A 22175-nucleotide genomic window follows, 5' to 3' on the forward strand; every position below is an offset into this window, starting at 1 on the left:
ATTACACCTGTGGTTAAACAAGTAGAATAGTGTTAGAATAGTGTGTCCTAGTCTTTGAAACACGATAGTTAACTGACATTTGAGTAATTTATTCTTTTGAACATTATCCGTCTATCTGTTACCGATGTTTAAGCGCTTCCGAAATGTAGATTATGTGTAGAAAAGACTTACTGTCATTACACAGCTCTCCGATGTAGCCTGGCTCACAGCCTGTGGTACAGCTGCCTGTCGCTGTGTTGCACGGTTGTCCCCCTTTACACTGACCACAACTCTCATTGCAGTTCTGTCCGTATGTGTTGTCATCACAAGCTGCATGCATGCACATTTGAAAAAGTAAATCAGACACAAAAGATGACTTTTTCAAAAGGGCGTACACAATCTTCTCATTAACTTACAATCATTTTCAAGTTCCTTTTTTCCACAATACGAATGACAGAGTGGGGAGAACTATACACATCCACCAGACAACCAGCATAGCAAACCCAAACAACAACTCTACATCAGCAGATTGGTTGTAACAAATTGTAATGGAGCAATTATCAAACAGAAAATCATCAACTAAGCAGAATCAAGCCATAGACGATTAATTCAAAATGTTACAAATAACAAATCAAATGTCCAGAAGTAAGTGAGTGAGATAAGATGCTAACAAATTGTCACTACAAAAAACACGTTGATGCTGCGAGCTGCGAGACACGGCATACTTGCGTACTTCAGGAGAGTATAACGACATTCAATGGGTATTTTGAGCTTGCTAGTCGTTATATAAGAATACAAACTTACTTGCATGACACAGCGGGGGATAGAACCCCGGCTCACACAGAGGACATTGTCCAGTGACCGGGTGACCCTGTTGTCCGTCTTCACACTGACCACAGGACAGAGAGCAGCGGGACGGACCGTACTGACCACCGTCACACGCTGAAAATCATCGTATTATTACTATGGACAACAATAAAACAAAGACGATAAGATTAAATACAATTCTGACCGAAGAGAATAAGAGAGTTACAAATTACGTTTTAACGAAAGTGACGACTCACAGCAAAGTGCCGTATTCGTTGCGGCCAATATCTCGCTCACATCTACTACATTTACCAGAATTCACATTGTATAAACAAATTTCCTTGCATTATCAGTTCCCCGCTACACTATGCACGTGTACATAAGACCATTTTATCAACTAACAGCTTTTTGGGGCCACAATTCGTAATTACCTTCATTGCACATGTTCCCCTTTTTCCCTGGTGGACACTCGTCACAGTGACCGGTTGTCTTGTTACAGGGTGTGTTGTTGTCACATGTCCCTGGACACGGGACACAGGCAGAGGCAGTCTGCTTGTAGTACTTGTCGACACAGACTGCAACATGTTTTGAATTTGATGATGTTGACAAGGACATTCTACCTCTAAAACAACGTTACAATACAAACTGGTTGATGACAATGTCAATTTATCTGACTGGAAATATCCTTAATAAATAAATAAAGACAACTGTTGTTTTCTAGTGGGAATCTATCTGAGAAAGTAAGTGAACCTAACATAATCTATGTTTGTCTGCCTGTCTGTTTGTCTGTCTGTCTGTCTGTCTGTCTGTCTCTCTGTCTGTCTCTCTGTCTGTCAGATCTCTGTCTGTCTGTATGTATGTATGTATGGCTGACTCTCTGTCTCATTTTTTGTTTGCCCTCTGCCCGCATATTATGAATTTAGATATCCAGTTCAAGGTATTCTGAAACATTCACATTTTGTTTCTCCTTATGAATTTACATGCACAGTTTGCAACATACGTTATCTGTTCTGTTTAATGTACCTGTACAGTCAGGAAAGATCAGGTTATCTTTACACGCCGTGCAGTTCCCAGAGTCCTGGTCACATTGTCCACAGCCTGAGGAGCATGACATGTTGCAGAACTTCCCGTACTGTCCGTTAGGGCACGCTGAATTAAAGGGAAAACCAGTGATGAGAGAGACTCAGACTCAGACTCAGAACTGTATTACAAAAGGATAAAGGTTTTAGGCAAAGCCTATTCTTCCAACCTGTCCTTTATACAACACATAAAGACAGGCGGACATGAAGGGAAAGAGGGAGAGAGCGGGAGAGAGAGAGAGAGAGAGAGAGAGAGAGAGAGAGAGAGAGAGAGAGAGAGAGAGAGAGAGAGAGAGAGAGAGAGAGAGAGAGAGCGAGAGCGAGCGAGAGAGAGCACCTTATTGAGCTTTGTATGGAGCATTTAACTGAGTATACGGGCCAAGGCTATCACGTTCAGAGCTGAACTTATATAGCCTATGATTACAGCCCGTATAGCTCTAAGCAGAGATCTGCTACAGTGACGGAAAGAATGCTATCTTCCGTCCCCTATAGGCGACGAAATAGGTCACACTTTTTAGTGGAAAATGCTTCGACGGCATACTAAAGCTCAATAAGGTGGAGAGGGAGAGTGAGAAAGAGAGAGATAGAGAGAGAGAGAGAGAGAAAGGGAGGGAGAGAGAGAGGGAGGGAGAGAGAGAGGGAGAGGGAGAGAGGGAGGGAGAGAGAGGGAGAGACAGAGAGAGAGAGACAGAGAGAGAGAGACATAGAGAGAGAGACAGAGAGAGAGAGAGAGAGAGAGATGGATGGATGGATGTTTTATTGTTCTAATCAATAAGTTGATTTTGACATTTTTTGAGAGAGAGAGAGACAGGGATAGAGAGAGAGAAGGAGGGGAGAGAGAGAGACGGAGATAGAGAGGGAGAGAGAGAGAGAGAGAGATGGAGAGGGAGAGAGAGAGAGATGGCGAGAGAGAGAGGGAGAGATCGAGAGAGAGCGAGTGAGTGAGAGAGATCGAGAGAGTGAGTGAGAGAGAGAGAGAGAGAGAGAGAGAGAGAGAGAGAGAGAGAGAGAGAGAGAGAGAGAGAAGAGAGTCAAATCAAATCAAATCAAATCAAATTTTATGTTGTCGGCCGTTGAAGAGCGCGAGCTCGACGTTTCTTCAACGTAGCTGACACCTGTGAATTGTAGAGTTCTGTTTGTGATAGGGTCTGGCTGCTGCTAATTCATTTTTACATTTGGTCAAGTTTTGACTAAATGTTTTAGCATAGAGGGGGAATCGAGACGAGGGTCGTGGTATATGTGTGTGTGTGTGTGTGTGTGTGTGTGTGTGTGTGTGTGTGTGTGTGTGTGTGTGTGTGTGTGTGTGTGTGTGTGTGTGGTGTATGTGTGTGTGTGTGTGTAGAGCGATTCAGACTAAACTACCGGACGATCTTTATGAATTAATGTGACATGAGAGTTCCTGGGAATGATATCCCCGGACGTTTTTTTCATTTGTTTTCGATGGATACCTTTGATGACGTCATATCCGGCTTATTTGTAAAAGTTGAGGCGGCACTGTCACACCCTCATTTTTCAATCAAAATGATTGAAATTTTGGCAAAGCAATCTTCGACAAAGGCCGGACTTTGTTATTGCATTTCAGCTTGGTGGCTTAAAAACTAATGAATGAGTTTGGTCATTAAAAATCGGAAACTTGTATTTAAAATTAATTTTTGATTAAACGATCCAAAAACAATTTCATCTTATTCTTCGTCCTTTTCTGATTCAAAAAACAAATACATATGTTATATTTGGATTACAAACAAGCTCTACAAATTAAAAATATGAAAATTATGATTACAATTAATATTCCGAAATCGATTTAAAAACAATTTCATCTTATTCCTTGTCGGTCCCTGATTCCAAAAACATATAGATATGATATGTTTGGATTAAAATCAAACTCAGAAAGCTAAAAAGAATAGACATACAGAAAAGCGTGTTATCCTGCTCAGCGCGACCACTACCGCACTATTCTGCATGGGTTGTCGATTTCACTGCCTTTGCCACGAGCGATGGACTGACGAAACTACGAGTATGTGGTCTTGGTAAAAAAGCAGTGCGTTCAGTTTCATTCTGTGAGTTCGACAGCTTGACTAAATGTTGTTATTTCGCCTTACGCGACTTGTTAAGTTTTAATAAATACCTTGGGTGGCAAGGTCCCAAACTTATCGCTGGACTTGTGCACACGCACCCACTTGGTCCCTGGATATGAAAAGACATTACTGCAACTAACGCCATTGCTTCTCATAGCCACTTTATATTTTTATCAGAACCTTTAAGAATACCCTTTTATATCCAAGTATCTCTTATTACCACTTTTAATTAGATGAGCGAGAGTGTGCGGGGGTGGGGGAGGGTGGTGAACCACTGTACATAAAGGGAAAGTTTGTGTGCGCGCCTGTGTGTGTTTTTAATCTCAGACAAATGTCGCCAATGTTTTTACAGAGTGACGTTAAATAAACGATTTTATCATCATTTCATTTTGTGTTCTTGGGAACCTTTGGGTACCCATAACAGTTTGTATAGGGCTAAGAAATTGGGTCTAAAGTTCTCAATCCTGTTTGACTGGGATTTGCCTCCAAAGTTGAATGTGGCGTTCCGAAACTCGGATACATATTTAACATTACATTGCATCGTAAGAACCTCTCAGGCTTATGTACTCATGCCACACACACAACACACACACACACACACACACACACACACACACACACACACACACACACACACACACATACACACTCACACACACACACACACACTTTTTTCAAAGGTTTGCGGCAAAATGAGCGATCAAATCTTTTGGCACTAAAAACTTGTTTTGGAGCTTCTGAAGACGTAAGATCAATAAAACAAATGAGGACTCAGTTTTGGGTCCCCATTTAGGTTTAGGTCCTAAATTTGAAGGTGTGCAACAGTTGCAAGTCCTGAATGGTGATCATATGCTTACACACACACACACACAAACACACAAACACTAACACACGCACACACACACACACACACACACACACACACACACACATATATACACACACACAAACAAACAAACACACACACACACACACACACGCACACACACACACACACACACACACACACACACACACACACACACACACACATACTCCCAGGAGAGCTACGTTGTATATGCCAATTGGAAGGCAACTGTTATCGCTGACATGCAACAATCCATGGGCTTACCTGTACAGTGTCCGTTAGTACTGTTGCACCCTCCTTCACAGTTGGCATTGCAGGTACATTTACTTCCAAAGAACCCTCTTTTGCATCCTGAAAAAAAGGTAACACAGGTCGTCGACATTGCAAAGTAAAGTGCGATACTCTCGGCAAGAGAAAGATTGGATTCATTGAATGGTGTTTTATTTGTATTTCTAATGTAAAACATTCATCAAGTGTGCTCACCAGCTATCGCCCAATCAGCCTCACCAGCTGTGTTGTGAAGACCCTGGAGAGAATTGTGAACGAGCGCCTCAGGTGGTACCTGGAATCCAGGAACCTCCTCGCCCCTGAACAAGCTGGATTCCGACAGTTCCGCAGCACTGAAGATCAGGTCACTTACCTGGCGCAAGAAGTTGAAGATGCCTTTCAGGAACAGAAGCTGGTCTTCGTCACCTGGATAGATCTTCAGAAGGCCTTTGACAAGGTCTGGAAAGATGGACTCCTTGTAAAACTGCTGAGGAAAGGCGTGTCCAGCAACATGTACCAGTGGATTCGCTCTTACCTCTATAACCGCAGGGCAAGAGTTAACGTCGACCAGACCAAAAGCAAGAAATTCCTCCTTCGTCATGGCGTCCCTCAGGGCGGAGTCCTCTCCCCCACACTCTTCCTTCTCTTTATCGACGATCTGGTGTCTGAGATGCCCAAGGGGATCAAAGCTGCTCTCTACGCAGACGACCTTGTGATCTGGTGCAAGGAGGAGCACGCAAGTACTGCCACCTACAGAATGCAGCAAGCGGCAGATAGGCTGAACGCATGGGCAGAAGATTGGTGCGTCTCCATCAACAAGGAGAAATCCTCCACCACCCTATTCACACTGTCGCCAAAGCAGAAAGCCGGAACCATTAGGCTTGGTGGAACTCCTCTGAGAGAGGATGAAGAAGCAACGTACCTCGGTGTCACCTTTGATAGACGGCAGACCTGGAAACCACACATTGCACAGGCAGAGACGAAGGCCCGGCGTAAGCTAGCCATACTCAGGAAGCTGGCAGGTACCACCTGGGGAGCGAACGAGAAGATACTGAAGACAGTATACCAGGGAACAATCAGACCCCACCTCGAGTACGGCTCCACAGCGTGGTCAACCTCAGCCAAGACAAACCTGCAGACCCTTGACCGTGTGCAAAACCAGGCCCTCCGACTCATCACCGGTGCAATGAAATCCACGCCCATCAAGGAAATGGAGAAGCTTACCACCATCCAACCCCTCTGTCAGAGAAGAGAAGCCAAGACTATGGTACAGGCCGAGAAGCTCAAGTGCCTACCCGACCACCCCATGAAGCACAGACTGAGCAACCTCACCAAGAACCGGCTTAAACGGAGCAGTTTTGTACACGAGAGCAAGAGACTTTCTCGACAGTACAGGGAAGTCCTTCCACAGAACACTCTACCTCTGACTCAAGAAGAAGAGGAAACCCCCAAGGCAACAGAGAAACCAGGCATCCAGATCTGCACCAGTGTTCCACATGTTACCTCAGGAGAAGATCAGAATGACACAGCTCGACAGGCACTCACCTTAGCCCTGATCGACGAACAGTACCCAAAAGAGGCGTGGATCCATGTATACACCGATGGATCAGCAACTAACGCCGTGCTCAATGGAGGTGCAGGCATTCTGATCCAGTTCCCTGGGGGACATACAGCTACATCCAGCGTTGCCACTGGCAAACACTGCACAAACTATAAAGCAGAAGCAGAAGCTCTCATGCAGGCCGCCTCCTTCGTTCAGGACTCCGCAGACCCTTGCCACCAAGTTGTCTTCCTCTCGGACGCCCTTTCAGTCCTTCAGGCCCTAGAGAACGTCAAACTCCCACAGCTGGCCAAAGCATTACAGATGGTCAGACAAACCAGAAGAGTTGTCCTCCAGTGGATACCAGCACACTGTGGGATACCAGGAAATGAAAGGGCAGATGAGCTGGCAAAAGAAGGAGCCGTGGAAGACCAACCTGAAAACAGTGTCAGCTTTAGTGAGCAGAAGACAATCATCAAGGCATTGATGAGGCCAAGGACAAACAGAGATGACTACCACACAATGTCCAGAGAGCAGCAAGTCAACCTCATCAGGCTGCGTACTGGCCACAACAGGCTCAATGCTCACATGAACCGAAAGTTCAAGCTGGCGCCATCACCAACCTGTGCCTGCGGTCAAGAGGACCAAACGGCGGAACACATCTTACAGCGATGTCCCTTACTAGATGAGGAACGAAAAGAAGTGTGGCCGTCACCAACTCCCTTGCAGACCAAACTATACGGCAGTCGACAGGAGTTGGAGAAAACGACAACATTTATCACCAGTGCTGGACTGATTGTGTAACCTCTGCGAACGCCAAGAAGAAGAAGAAGATCAGGTGTGCTTATTGGTTTCACTACGTTGCAGGTTTACTAATAATGTCTTCAACCACACCAAAGCAAGAACGAGAAAAGAAGAAGAAGAAGAAGAAGAAGAAGAAGAAGAAGAAGAAGAAGAAGAAGAAGAAGAAGAAGAAGAAGAAGAAGCAGAACTGAACAGAATTGAACTGAATTTTATTTTACAACAACAACAACAACAACAACAACAACAACAACAACAACAACAACAGCAACAACAACAACAACGATGACTCGAATAACGCCAGGAAATGAAACATGACAGAAAGGCAAACTTCCTAGATCTCTGTATTGAGATCAGTGTCTGCCCATTCAGACACTTAGGGTCTGTACAGTGCTACGTACCATTACAGTCTCCAGTTGCACGTTGACAGGTATCACCGGTACACTTGGCTGGACAAATCCCATGACAAACATGAGGGCCAGAAAATCCCGGCTTGCAGCCTGTACAAATTGTTGAAAACCATTACAAGTGTAAGGTGTGTGCTCGTGCATCTGTGCGTGTAAAATTGATTGAAATGGTACATTTCAGAATTGTATATTACTCCGTTCTTTGGGTACACAAGCACTCGCAACCCAAACCTTTTTCGAACACACACACACACACACACACACACACAAACACACACAAACACACACACTTACACACACACACACACGCACACACACACACAAACACACACACATACACACACACACACGCACACACACATATAAACACACACAGACAAACACAGACAAACACACACACACACACACTCTCTCTCTCTCTCTTTCTCTCTCTCTCTTTCTCTCTCTCTCTCTCTCTCCCTCTCTCTCGCAAACTTACTTGCAGTGTAAAACTTACGTGTGCAGCGACCGCCGGTCTTGTCACACCCTCCTTCACAGTTCTGGTCACAGCGAGAGGAGCAGTTTGGTCCATAGGACCCCTCGTGGCACACTGCAAAGCATGGACGTATACTATTATGTATTGGCAATGCAACATCCAACAAAAAGGCGAAACACGCATAGCACAAACAAACACAAATATGTGTTCTAAAGTGCGCGTAGGTGAAAAGAAAAATGCATCAAGGACATTGGCTGAGGCGCAGCTTTAACGTAGACAGTAACACTGATTTAAAATGTCGTGTTTCTAGCACACAGTTGTACATAAGACTTCGTATTTCAGAAAATCAAACAATTGCTCAAACTGCATTATATACTGCTGCAAAACTAACTGACGTCGTCATATCCATGCAAGTAAAGTCGGCGTAGACTGACTCACCTTCACAGTTGCCGTCATCACGCTGACAGGTAGGACCAGCACAGTGAGCAGAACAGTTCTGATGACACAGCTCGGGACCCCACAATCCTTCCTTGCAGCCTGAGAAGACACAAGAACATTGTGAGGGCCTTACACGGTTTATTAATCTTCATCTGAATACAACGCATTATTATGTTACTGCTAATCAGGATCGTGGCACCATGTGCATGTTCTGCCGAGTACAAGACCAGACCTGCCAGATGGGCAGACTACAAACCCTAAATATGTAAAAGTTAAAAAGGAAAGAACGAGGGAACAAAGCTGAAGTGAACAGCTCCTGGTGAACATTCCAATAACAAATGTAGCATATATATAGGTTACACACTCCGAGTTCTGAGTATCGTGCATATTTTCCATAGGGTCGATTTTCAGGTATTACCGAGCCTCTGGCGAGGTAATACCTGAACATCTCTGGCGAGGTAATACCTGAACATCTACCCGAGGGAAAATATGCACGATACTTAAGACGAGGTGTGTAAGCTTGTTATCCCATTACTCAGACGTTTTCATTAAAAAACACCACTTTTTGACACAAACTCTGCGAGTGCCTGTTTTTTGCTGGCCAAACCTTCCGCGACCGCGAATCGTGTCATCAAATTCATGTGCGAAACGAGTCCCTTTTTGTCTTTTCGGTAAACGCGCCATAAAACGTCTGCTTATGTATTCAGTCATCAATACTGCTTAAGACAAAGAATTACAGAGATTGCGCAGTTCAATGCATTTGAAACTGTGCAGTTACCGGCCGGTTTCAGTCGGTGACCCAAGTCGGTTGTCAGAGGCATTCGCCAAAAAGACTGCGTGTGTGATTATAATATAAGCGATGAGGATGATTGCTGAATTTGTGCTTATTCGAGCTGTTGTGCTTCCGTGATCAAATTTGGATTACTTACTTCTTCAATCGTCATTTAGGTGAGCCTTACCTTGATGTCTGTCGTTCAGTCCAGTAAGTTATCTGAACTGTACTGCGGTAGTTTTGTTCTGCTGGTCTATTCAATGTAGGTCCCAAACTTGTAAACGATATAATTATCTGCCTGCATGACCTGAACCTAGACACCGTTGTTTACTTTAAAATTGAAAAATAACACGCAAGACCCGACCTTCTTCACCACCTTTTATTTTAACTGTATCTCCAACTTTGTAAGTGTCAATTCCCATGTTGCTGGTCAACTTGATCAGTAGCCGGTGATTCTGTAGCAAATGACAGATCTGCAGCAGACGACAGATCTGCAGCAGACGACAGATGGGACAGCCTTGTTCTGTTGAACCAGATTTAGCAATTAATGCTCTAAAAGCGATAGCAAATGAACACAACTGTAAGCATAAGCTTACTGTTTTAGTTTAATTCTTATTTCGTCGCTCAGGATTTTGAATCATGATTTTGTTGTCGGGATTGATCTAAGCGGTTGCCTATGAAGCGTACTAGTGTTGTGCGCCTTGAATCACACTCGTCTCTCTCTCTATCACTCTCTCTCTCTCTCTCTCTCTCTCTCTCTCTCTCTCTCTCTCTCTCTCTCTCTCTCTCTCTCTCTCTCTCTCACCGCTTCGGCCAACTCATACTCTTCACTCAGCTCTTTTCATCTCAGCAGAGTATGTGTATTCTTTGTTGTTTTCTTTATTTCTTCAATGTTAAAATGTTTGTAGATCGTTAGCCAAACGTGAGTTCGACTTTTATACCGCAGCATATCTCAATCGTTTTGCTGAGTAGTCCCGGAGTCAACGATAAATAAGCAAATGACCTCTATAAATGATTCAATTGTACTCTGAGATCAATGACAGGTGAGATCGAGACTCGGTGATGATGGATTATGGTAACCATAGATTATCCAGAATAATCACCTCCTCAGCTAACAGAGACAACGAGGCAGGTCATGGGATAAGTAGAGGTTACATGCCGAGTCTCAGTGATTCGCTGAAGCTCGCATTTTTCATGATCCGCTAACTTCGACCATTATTTTTGATAATCACTGAGACGAGGTATGTAACCTCTTTATTCCTCCTTTCTTCAGTTATTCAAAGAAAATAGTAGTTTCTGTGCGAAAGTTTGATCGAATCATATTCACCCAACCAGTCTACCTGCGCAGGCGATCGATTAATGCGCGGTTGTATAGTTCCGTGCAAATCATTCAATTCTGTTAACACTTCTTGTCAGTTTCCATGTTTTGAACTAAAATCAAGTACACAGTTATGTTGTCATTCTGCTGTGGCGGTAAAGGCAGATAGTGTGTGTTCTGTTCATGTTTTGGTATCGCTCAGGAAATGTTCTTTCCTCGAATGTGACTAGCAGACGAAGTTTTACACCCGTGTTCCAACGTTAAAAACTGTATGAAGTTCAGTTTTCTGGGGCAAAATAGTGTATGAAACCGCTGCATGTTCTTTAAGTTGATTAAATGTTTGCAATTGATTGCGTGTAATCTGTTTATAAAATTAAATATTGTTGAAAACTGACCGTCGGATTGCAGTCTTGTCGATGCAGCCGAAATCTGGAAGGGGAACTACTCGTGTCGCTAGACAAAGTATGAGAGTTACTTTTCCTTGGAATCTTGCTAGCGATAAACGATTGTGCACGGCAGATCTGAATTCAGAAAACAACCAAACTCATGGATTTTATATTGAGATTCATGTGTTCAAGCCTGTAGTTGCTGGTTTAAATGCGGTATGGTTGTATTGTTTGCTCCAGAAATGTATATTTCATACATTAGAGTGTTCTGAACTTTTGAGTCGCAAAAAGTAGATCCACAATGTGTACAGTCTCTACCCATGAGCTATCGAGGATTCAGGCCCGTTGTTGGGTAAGTGATTTTGGTTGTTGGGTAAGTTACCGAAAAATAACTAGCCCTACAAGTTTACAGAGAGAAAGAAGCAGAGGGGGGAATAAGATACGTTATCGTATCGTATAAACACATCCACTCCTTGCTAGGTGGTCCGTGCACTTTGACGATACATACGTACACACAGTCCTGTGAGGCTTAACTCATGGAATTTCGGGCTGCTTTTATACTCTTTTATACCCACTTCTTTCTCGAGCAGGGTTCTTGTTTATGTGTATTGTTAATTTATTTTGTTCTTTGCAGTTTCGTTCTTGCTCTTGCGTGCACCTCGATGTTATTATAACTTCCAGGTTGGTTTGTGCAAACAATGACTGTGGACAGACATTTTCCTCGCCGAAACTGTGGGTCGATATCACTGCGTCAGTGACTAAAATATTTTCTGAACCAGATACGCTATATTCATGTTAATACGATGACAGGTACACCAGTGAAACACTCGACAGCATATAAGGTTGACAAAGTTATGTCTCTATGGTAGCAAAGACAAAAGCTAACAGCGAACACATACTAGAACAACAACAACAACAACAACAACACAATACTCTTTAGCCATGGCTAATTTATAGACAAGCCAAGTCAAACGTACGTGTGCAGTGACCGCTGGTCCTGTCACATCCTCCTTCACAGTTCACGCCACAGGGAGAGGAACAGTTTGGTCCGTAGAAGCCTTCCGGGCAAACTAAACCTAGTTGCATATATCAAACATTTGTCACTCAAACATTAAGGAACAAGGTATGCATGCACTCGAACTCGAACTCAAACTCGACAACTGTATTCTGGAAGGATAATAGCATAGGTCTCTCTCTCTCTCTCTCTCTCTCTCTCTCTCTCTCTCTCTCTCTCTCTCTCTCTCTCTCTCTCTCTCTCTCTCTCTCTCTCCTTCCTTTTCAATTTTTCTCTCTCTCTCCCCCTCTCTCTCTATCTTTCTCTCTCTCTTTCTCTCTCTCTTTCTCTCTCTCTCCTTACTTCTCTCTCTATATATTTCTCTCTCCCTCTCCCTCTCTCTCTCTCTCTCTCTCTCTCTCTCTCTATCTTTCTCTCTCTCTCCTTCCTTTTCAATTTCTCTCTCTCTCCCCCTCCCTCCCTCTCTCTCTCTCTCTCTCTCTCTCTCTCTCTCTCTCTCTCTCTCTCTCTCTCTCTCTCTCTCTCTCTCTCTCTCTCTCTCTCTCGCTTGACAATACAAAATGTAAGGAGGCAGAGTGGTTCGATTAAGGATGCAAAGAAACCAGAAAAGGAGTGAGAGGTAAACTACATATTTTTCGTCGTGACGACAAAGACCTGGTTAAATATGTTGAGGCCATCAAAGAATACCGTGCTTTATTAATAAAAAAAAAAACAAGTCGCGTAAGGCGATATTACAACATTTAGTCAAGCTGTCGAACTCACAGAATGAAACTGAACGCAATGCAATTTTTCAGCAAGACCGTATACTCGTAGCATCGTCAGTCCACCGCTCATGGCAAAGGCAGTGAAATTGACAAGAAGAGCGGGGTATTAGTTGCGCTGAGAAGGATAGCACGCTTTTCTGTATCTCTCTTCGTTTGAACTTTCTGAGCGTGTTTTTAATCCAAACATATCATATCTATATGTTTTTGGAATCAGGAACCGACAAGGAATAAGAGAGAGAGAGAGAGAGAGAGAGAGAGAGAGAGAGAGAGAGAGAGAGAGAGAGAGAGAGAGAGAGAGAGAGAGAGAGAGAGAGAGAGAGAGAGAGAGAGAGAGAGAGAGAAAATGTTGATCATAATTTTTATATTTTTAATTTTCAGAGCTTGTTTTTAATCCAAATATAACATATGTATATGTTTTTGGAATCACAAAATGATGAAGAATAAGATGAACGTAAATTTGGATCGTTTTATAAAATAAATATTTTTTTTTACATTTTTCACATTTTTAATGACTAAAGTCATTAATTAATTTTTAAGCCGCCAAGCTGAAATGCAATACCGACGTCCGGCCTTCGTCGAAGATTGCTTGGCCAACATTTCAATCAATTTGATTGAAAAATGAGGGTGTGACAGTGCCGCCTCAACTTTTACAAAAAGCCGGATATGACGTCATCAAAGCTATTTATCGAAAAAAAGAAAAACAAATCCGGGGATATCATTCCCAGGAACTCTCATGTAAAATGTCATAAAGATCGGTTCAGTAGTTTAGTCTGAATCGCTCTACACACACACACACACACGCACAGACACACACACACACACACACACACACACACACACACACACAGACATACACCACGACCCTCGTCTCGATTCCCCCTCTATGTTAAAACATTTAGTCAAAACTTGACTAAATGTAAAAAATGAGTCTCAAAAAAAGAAAGCAGATGAACTGTTTTTCAATATTAACAATTCGTCTGTTTTTTGGAATCGTTTAAAAAGTTGTGGATGTGAAAAGAAGTCTGAAGTCAGTGATAAAATTAGGATTGCAGAATGGTTTGAACACTTTAAATATGTGTTCAGTTTTAAACAAGTCGCGTAAGGCGAAATAACAACATTAATTTTAGTCAAGCTGTCGAACTCACAGAATGAAACTGAACTCACTGCTTTGTTCACCAAGACCGCATACTCGTAGTTTTGTCAGTCCACCGTTCGGGGCAAAGGCAGTGACATCGACAAGCCAGATTTGTGCTGTAGTGGTCGCGCTGAGCAGGATAACACGCTTTTATGTATCTATATTCTTTTAAGCTTACTGAGTTTGTTTTTAATCCACACATATCATATATATATATATATATATATATATATATATATATATATATATATATATATATATATATATGTTTTTGGAATCGACAAGGAATAAATCATAATGTTCATCTTTTTTTTTATTTTCAGAGCTTGTTTGTAATCCAAATGCAACATGTTTTTGAAATAAAAAAAATGACGAAAACTGAGATGAAATTGTTTTTGGATTGTTTAATAAAAAATAATTTTAATTACAAGTTTCCGATTTTTAATGACCAAACTCATTCGTGAGTTTTTAAGCCACCATGCTGAAATGCAATACCGAAGTCCGGCCTTCGTCGAAGCCGATTGCTTGGCCAAAATTTCAATCAATTTGATTGAAAAATGAAGGTGTGACAGTGCCGCCTCAACTTTTACAAAAAGCCGGATATGACGTCATCAAAGGTATTTATTGAAAAAATTGAAAAAAGTGTCCGGGGATATCATTCCCAGGAACTCTTATGTCAAATTTAATAAAGATCGGTCCAGTAGTTTAATCTGAATCGCTCTACACACACACACACACACACACACATACACACATACACACACACACACACACACACACACACACACACACACACACACACACACACACATACACCACGACCCTCGTCTCGATTCCCCTTCTATGTTAAAACATTTAGTCAAAACTTGACTATATGTAAAAAGAGGAGGTAGAAAGTGAACCAGTTGATGAAGAGATTGGTTTAACAGATACCGACAGCAGTGATTTGAACAGCAGCATATCAGAACAAGTCGCGTAAGGCAAAATTACTACATTTAGTCAAGCTGTGGAACTCACAGAATGAAACTGAACGCACTGCATTTTTTGACAATGACCGTTGTCCGCCGCTCGTGCAAAAGGCAGTGAAATTGACGAGCCTGTTTAGCGCGGTAGTGGTTGCGCTGTGCTGCATAGCACGCTTTTCTGTACCTCTCTTCGTTTTAACTTTCTGAGCGTGTTTTTAATCCAAACATATCATATCTATATGTTTTTGGAATCAGGAACCGACACGGAATAAGATGAAATTGTTTTTAAATCGATTTCGGAAATTTAATTTTAATCATAATTTTTATATTTTTATTTTTTAGAGATTGTTTGTAATCCGAATAGAACATATGTATATGTGTTTTTGAATCAGACAACGATGAAAAATAAGATGAATGTAATTTTGGATCGTTTTATAAAAAAAATAATTTTAATTACAATTTTCAGATTTGTATTGACCAAAGTCATGAATTAGTTGGTAAGCCTCCAAGCTGAAATGCAATACCAAAGTCCGGCCTTCGTCGAAGATTGCTTGGCCAAATTTTCAATCAATTTTATTGAAAAACGAGGGTGTGACAGTGCCGCCTCAACTTTTACAAAAAGCCGGATATGACGTCATCAATGACATTTATCAAAAAATAAAAACAAATCTGTGGATATCATACCCAGGAACTTTCATGTAAAACTTCATAAAGATCGGTCCAGTAGTTTACTCTGAATCGCTCCACACACACGCACGCACAGACACACACACAACACAAACACACATACACCACGACCCTCGTCTCGATTCCCCCATCTCTGTTAAAACATTTAGTCAAAACTTGACTAAATGTAAAACAGAAGTTATTGTATCTGTACTATATTTGAACACTGGAAAATCAGCAGGTCCAGATGGCCATAAGGCACACATGCTCAGAACAGGAGGCCACTGTGTGGTTACATTTTTGACGTTTTTTTAGTGCAATGTTTGAGGTTTGTTTCCAAAACAATGGGCCAAGGCGATTATTGTGCCTATCTTTAAAAGAAGGAGATCAGCATTGTGCAGACAATAATAGGGCTGTGTCCCTTTTAAGAGTCATTGCTAAATGTTATACTTCAATTTTGAACACGAGACTGTATACATGGCTGGAAGATAACATTTCTAAAAATCAAGCTGGCTTTAGGAAACAGTATTCTACCACATATCACAATTTTACTCTTTATGCAATAGCTCAGAAATGTTTGAGCAGAAAAGGACACACATGTTATGTTGCTTTTGTTGATTTTCTTAAGGCCTTTGATTCTGTAAACCATGAACAAATCCAAAAACAAAGAGACTGCCAACGTTCCAAAATTCAGAATAATAAAAGAAGATAGGTAGGTTGTTGGAACGTTTGTTATTGACAAAACAATACATTCACAGATATTTCGATATCGATCTTTTAAGTGAACAGACAAACACATATTCACACAAAACTTATCTTGATAGTTCTATCGGTTTACGTCCACTCGTCTGGAAGCCGAGCGAATGAATGATTATTCAAAACTCTTTGTTCGTGCAAGTCAGGGATTTGTTTTGCACGATTTACAGGGGAGCCCTTGTCGAGTGACGGTTCGCGAAGGTCTTTATCTCAAAAGTGCCACAATTCCAAACTGTTCTACATTACTTCCTTCTACATTACTAAAAGTAACACAGCATGGATTCTGAAAATATGTTCCACAAAAGAAAATGCATGTATTATACATCCAAGCGTGTTAGTTTACAGGTTGTTTCCTGTTTTCAGGGATGTCATGATGTTGGTAGTATTATATTTCGTTCTGGTATGGTAATATTTTCAGAGTCTTTGAGCAGCTTACCAAATACTTGAAATTCACACAGGTTCAGCGTCAGCGTCTGGTCCGTCCTTTCCAAGGTGAGACGCACCACACGTCCGTACATGACTGAAGAACACGTCACTGAGTTATGCGTCCCGGTTTGGGGTGGTGACGTCACGCTGACACAGGTCTTGTTGTCCACTGTGATGGTGAACGGGTACAGACGGTCGTTCCCTATTCAGCAGTAAAACAACACTTATGTAAAGAAATGACCAGGTAAGCAACATCGTGGGTCATGACTCTCTCTCTCTCTCTCTCTCTCTCTCTCTCTCTCTCTCTCTCTCTCTCTCTCTCTCTCTCTCTCTCTCTCTCTCTCTCTCTCTCTCTCTCTCTCTCTCTCTCTCTCTCTTACGGAGAGAAGGACTCTGGAAATGTTCCACCATGCTCATGTAATGCCTCACATCAATTATGTTTCGACGCTCTGGGATGGCAGCAGTGATGTCCACTTGAAAAAGTTAGACTCTCTCTATCGTCGCTCGGCCAAACTCATCGTAAAGGATAATGCATCAACAGATATGAAATTAAAAATGCTTAACTTTCTTCCACTGGAAAAGCATCTCAAGTTAAACAAAGCCATTTTCATGCATACATTGTATTACGGTAAAGTGCCGATTTACATTACATCATTATTTAATAAAGCTACCCACAGATATGGGTCGGTCAACTTGATCCCACCGATTCCACGAATTGACCTGTATAAGACCGGTCTTGCTTTTGTGGGTACTTCAGTTTGGAATTCGCTTCCATCATCCTTTAAGCACTTAAAGTCATTAAAAAGTTTTAAAAAATGTGTTAAAAAACACTTTATGTCTGAGTAGTTTAACGCCTTTTGATTTGCCACACCTAGTATTACGTCAAAGATATGCTGTGCATTGTATGTTCTCAACATATTTTTGTTGTACTATTGCTACATGTTCGATTGCTACCAGCTTGTATTTATAATGACCTGCATAGTATGCATTTGATTTTATGAATAACCACATATCATGTATGCTCTTCATGCCTCATCTTCATCATTATCATCATCATCATCATCGTCATCTTTATTATCACGTGCTGAAGTTTTCCGACCTCCTTTTGTTGGTTAACTTTTTAAATGTTTAATTTTTAATGTTTTGATTATATAATTGTGTGTCTATGCGTCCCAAGGACAGATTGTAAGAAAAGGCGTAGCCTTAAATCTTAATCCTTGTTAAATAAAGTTCAATTCAATTCAATTCAATTCTCTCTCTCTCTCTCTCTCTCTCTCTCTCTCTCTCTCTCTCTCTCTCTCTCTACCAAACAGGCAGACAATCAATCAATTAAATATGTAATCAATCAGACAATCAGACAATCAAACAATCAGACAATCAAACAATCAAACAATCAATCAATCAATCAAACAATCAAACAATCAATCAATCAATCAGTCAGTCAGTCAATCAAACAATCAATCAAACAATCAATCAAACAATCAATCAATCAATCAATCAAATACTACTGATTAACATAGTCAATTCATACAATACAGGTTAAAAAAAAATGCTTTTTTTTGGTCGGATAGAGTTATGCATACGAGCATATACTGCAACTAAGATTTCGTCAAGAATTACTCTCAGGAATTGTTAAGAAGTGCTCACAGTACGTGCCGATCTTGCCAGTTCTGCCATCACGTGCCCAGACGGTGATGTCGTGAACAGGGTACGTCCCGCCCAGGTCCACCTCCCACCAGGGATTCACGCCGGATGGGTCATCCCCGGCCGTGTGACTACAGCTGCCTTTGGTGTAGTTCCCATCCGTGTTGCCGTCGGCAGCGTGACTGGCCGCTCCTTTGTTGCTGTAAGTGCTGATCTGACGGCACGTCTTACCTTTGGCCACGTTCTCTGTACATTATACAAAGGATTGCAGAGGTCAGTTTGGTAAGGTACATGACTACCAACAACATGCAACCCACACGCGAGTATCGAATATACACCCGCTTTTATAGTCAACTACTGTGTAAAGGGCGTAGTACCTAGTACACGCCCATCGCTTGTTTCGGATCACGGTGAAAGAAAAGTTATTTTTTTCACAGTTGGGTTTTCATTTTTTGTTTCAAATGCGTTGCGTTCTTAGTCTAGTTTGAAAATAACATGCACACCGAAGTCAGTTATTCGCTGCGATCGTGGGTTTAAAGGCACAGTGCAGCTCACAGCCTTCGTTTTGCGTTTTTGTTGCAGCTGAGTGCATTTACAGTTCAAAAATCCTCATATGGTAGTAAAACAAACCCAAAACTACCCAACGACGACATCTGTGAAGCTCGACAGTTTCTTGTTCACGCGAGTGCATAAATTAACCTAGTTATTACGTGGTGTTTGGTCGGAGTTCGATTCAACTGAGTGATTCCGGCCTCCATTTTGTTTTGTGCATGATGTGGTGATGTACCTGATCTAAATTTAGATCCAAAAATAGGTCAAGACCAGCCGGGTCCGAGTAAGAAATTAATTCGTAAAAAAATCGCAGTTCTTGACTATTTGGGTGCAAGTCAATGAAACTTGGTAGTTCTTCTAACGGATAGCTGCCTGAGGTATGACTAAAAGCCCCAGGGGCTCCGTGCACCTGGATTTGACAAGTTCAGTACCTTTAAAGAGTCGACCACATGCTATTGCTTGTCACCCTAAAGCGAGGCGCAACTCTACCACAGCGCTTACAAATCCTGACAGCGTTATGTCCGGAAAACATTCATTCTCAGACAAGGCTTAAACTTACGTGTGCAGTGACCAGTAATCCTGTTGCACCCTCCGTCACAGTTCGTGTCACAAGAAGAAGAACAGTCAAGACCATAGAATCCCTCTTTGCATACTGAAAAGAATTCCAGCATACCGAACATCGTCAGCGAAAAATGTCAGAAACACAGACCACGTGCACAACAGATCAGTGGAATTACAGTTGCGTACAAAGGTAGGGACACCAAAGCATAGCATGGACAATGGCTGAGACACTGGTTGGGTTGCAGTTTGGCGAGAGAGACATCAATGATGGTGTATGCTTGATACGGATGTTATCACCACAAATTGTTATGAGTTATCAGCCATTTAAACAGCGTCCGATGTGGAACAACAGGTAATTGATCTGATTATATGTTTGCAAACATGGATTGATTTGCGGAAAACTTACGCGCTGCAAGCGTATTTGTTAATGTAACCCTTCTAATGAACACAACCCCGTAGTCTTGTTGTCGATTAAATATGACTGTTCAAACTATGTATGTAACAACAACTATTTTGCTCAGAATATCAAACACACACGTCCTTTCAACAGCCATAAATTCGTTTTCGTCATGTGGCGATTCTACATGCCCTCTATCTCAAAAGTAGCATACCTTTCGTGAATCTTCACAAGTAATACACTTCGGTCCTATGTAACCGGTTTTCAATCAACTCATCCTTTTTGCTCATACCAATAAGCAATTGCATAATATGAATCATTGCCTTGTTTGTGTCTTCCGAGCGAGCTACTTGTCGTTTTGTCAGATACGTTTATTTGTCAGGTTATTGAGACATCCCAGGGCACTAAGGGATTTATAGAGCAAAACGAGAAAATTCATTATTGAACGAAGCGCATAGCGAACGAGGTGGGGAAAAAAGTATTCCCTCTGTACGATAACATTAACTAATTAATTTTCATAAACAAGGTATTTTCTTCACCAAACTTGTTCATTTAAATGTAAGCCACACACACACACACACACACACACACACACACACACACACACACACACACACACACACACACACACACACACACACACACACACACACACGCACAAGGCAAGAAGAAGATGTTGCACATTTGTTTCATTCTGAAATGCTATTGATATTTTGTCTCGTAGATTAATGACTTTAGTGTATTGTTGTTAGCTTACCTAATATCTGAAATTCACACAGGTTCAGCATCAGACCGGGCATTGTTACGTTAAGACGCACCACCCGTCCGTACATCACTGAAGAGCACGTGACTGAGTTCTCCCTGTTGCCTGCTGCTGACGTCACGCTGACACAGGTCTGACCGTCCACAGTAATGGTGAACGGGTACAGACGGCTGTTAAGGCTATTCCCTGTCCAGCGAAAAAACGACATGCATGTACATTGCTAAGGGAAGACGTGTTCCAAAAGCATTACATCTCTCTCTCTCTCTCTCTCTCTCTCTCTCTCTCTCTCTCTCTCTCTCTCTCTCTCTCTCTCTCTCTCTCTCTCTCTCTCTCTCTCTCTCTCTCTCTCTTATGTGCGAGCGGATGTGTTTGTGTGAATGTAAAGGGCACGTTGTAAGATTAGGCCCTTGGCTTAAAATGTTTACCCTTTATGTCAATAAAATGTTCTAAGTCTAAGTCTAAGTCTCTCTCTCTCTCTCTCTCTCCGGGTTCAAATACTTCAACCATAAAGTCTTTAAAAAGCACTTGATGTCATTGCAATTAAGAAAACAAGTCGCGTAAGGCGAAAATACAACATTTAGTCAAGTAGCTGTCGAACTCACAGAATGAAACTGAACGCAATGCCATTTTTCAGCAAGACCGTATACTCGTAGCATCGTCAGTCCACCGCTCATGGCAAAGGCAGTGAAATTGACAAGAAGAGCGGGGTAGTAGTTGCGCTAAGAAGGATAGCACGCTTTTCTGTACCTCTCTTTGTTTTAACTTTCTGAGCGTGTTTTTAATCCAAACATATCATATCTATATGTTTTTGGAATCAGGAACCGACAAGGAATAAGTTGAAAGTGTTTTCAAATTGATTTCGACAATTTAATTTTGATAATAATTTTTATATATTTAATTTTCAGAGCTTGTTTTTAATCCAAATATAACATATTTATATGTTTTTGGAATCAAAAAATGATGGAAAATAAGATGAACGTAAATTTGGATCGTTTTATAAATTTTTATTTTTTTTTTACAATTTTCAGATTTTTATTGACCAAAGTCATTAATTAATTTTTAAGCCACCAAGCTGAAATGCAATACCGAAGTCCGGGCTTCGTCGAAAATTACTTGACCAAAATTTCAACCAATTTGGTTGAAAAATGAGGGCGTGACAGTGCCGCCTCAATTTTCACGAAAAGCCGGATATGACGTCATCAAAGACATTTATCAAAAAAATGAAAAAAAATTTCGGGGATTTCATATCCAGGAACTCTCATGTCAAATTTCATAAAGATCGGTCCAGTACTTTAGTCTGAATCGCTCTACACACACACACAGACAGACACACGCACATA

At 41.6% G+C, this 22175-nt stretch overlaps 2 protein-coding genes across 2 annotated transcripts in view; both read right to left on the reverse strand.

Moving 5' to 3' along the window:
* Positions 1 to 403: 403 nt before the first annotated feature.
* On the reverse strand, positions 404 to 18954 carry LOC138963635 (scavenger receptor class F member 1-like). The gene is made up of 12 exons (XM_070335481.1): positions 18951 to 18954; positions 18566 to 18808; positions 16929 to 17120; positions 12169 to 12267; positions 8716 to 8814; positions 8299 to 8391; positions 7797 to 7895; positions 5052 to 5138; positions 1810 to 1935; positions 1218 to 1361; positions 784 to 921; positions 404 to 447 (listed from the first exon to the last, which is right to left on the reverse strand). Exons 1-12 carry the CDS (start codon positions 18952 to 18954, stop codon positions 404 to 406), a joined length of 1368 nt encoding a protein of 455 aa, XP_070191582.1.
* A 675-nt stretch (positions 18955 to 19629) lies between these two features.
* Positions 19630 to 22175, reverse strand: part of LOC138963636 (uncharacterized) — a 6614-nt gene continuing 4068 nt past the window's right edge. Inside the window, exons 3-4 of the mRNA XM_070335483.1 lie at positions 20830 to 21021; positions 19630 to 19766 (exon numbers count right to left, since the gene is read on the reverse strand). Of these exons, the coding sequence (XP_070191584.1) occupies positions 19630 to 19766; positions 20830 to 21021 (329 nt within the window). The remainder of the gene's footprint in view (positions 19767 to 20829; positions 21022 to 22175) is intronic.

The sequence above is a fragment of the Littorina saxatilis genome, linkage group LG4, assembly GCF_037325665.1.
Source record: "Littorina saxatilis isolate snail1 linkage group LG4, US_GU_Lsax_2.0, whole genome shotgun sequence".
Classification (NCBI taxonomy): Eukaryota; Metazoa; Mollusca; class Gastropoda; order Littorinimorpha; family Littorinidae; genus Littorina; species Littorina saxatilis.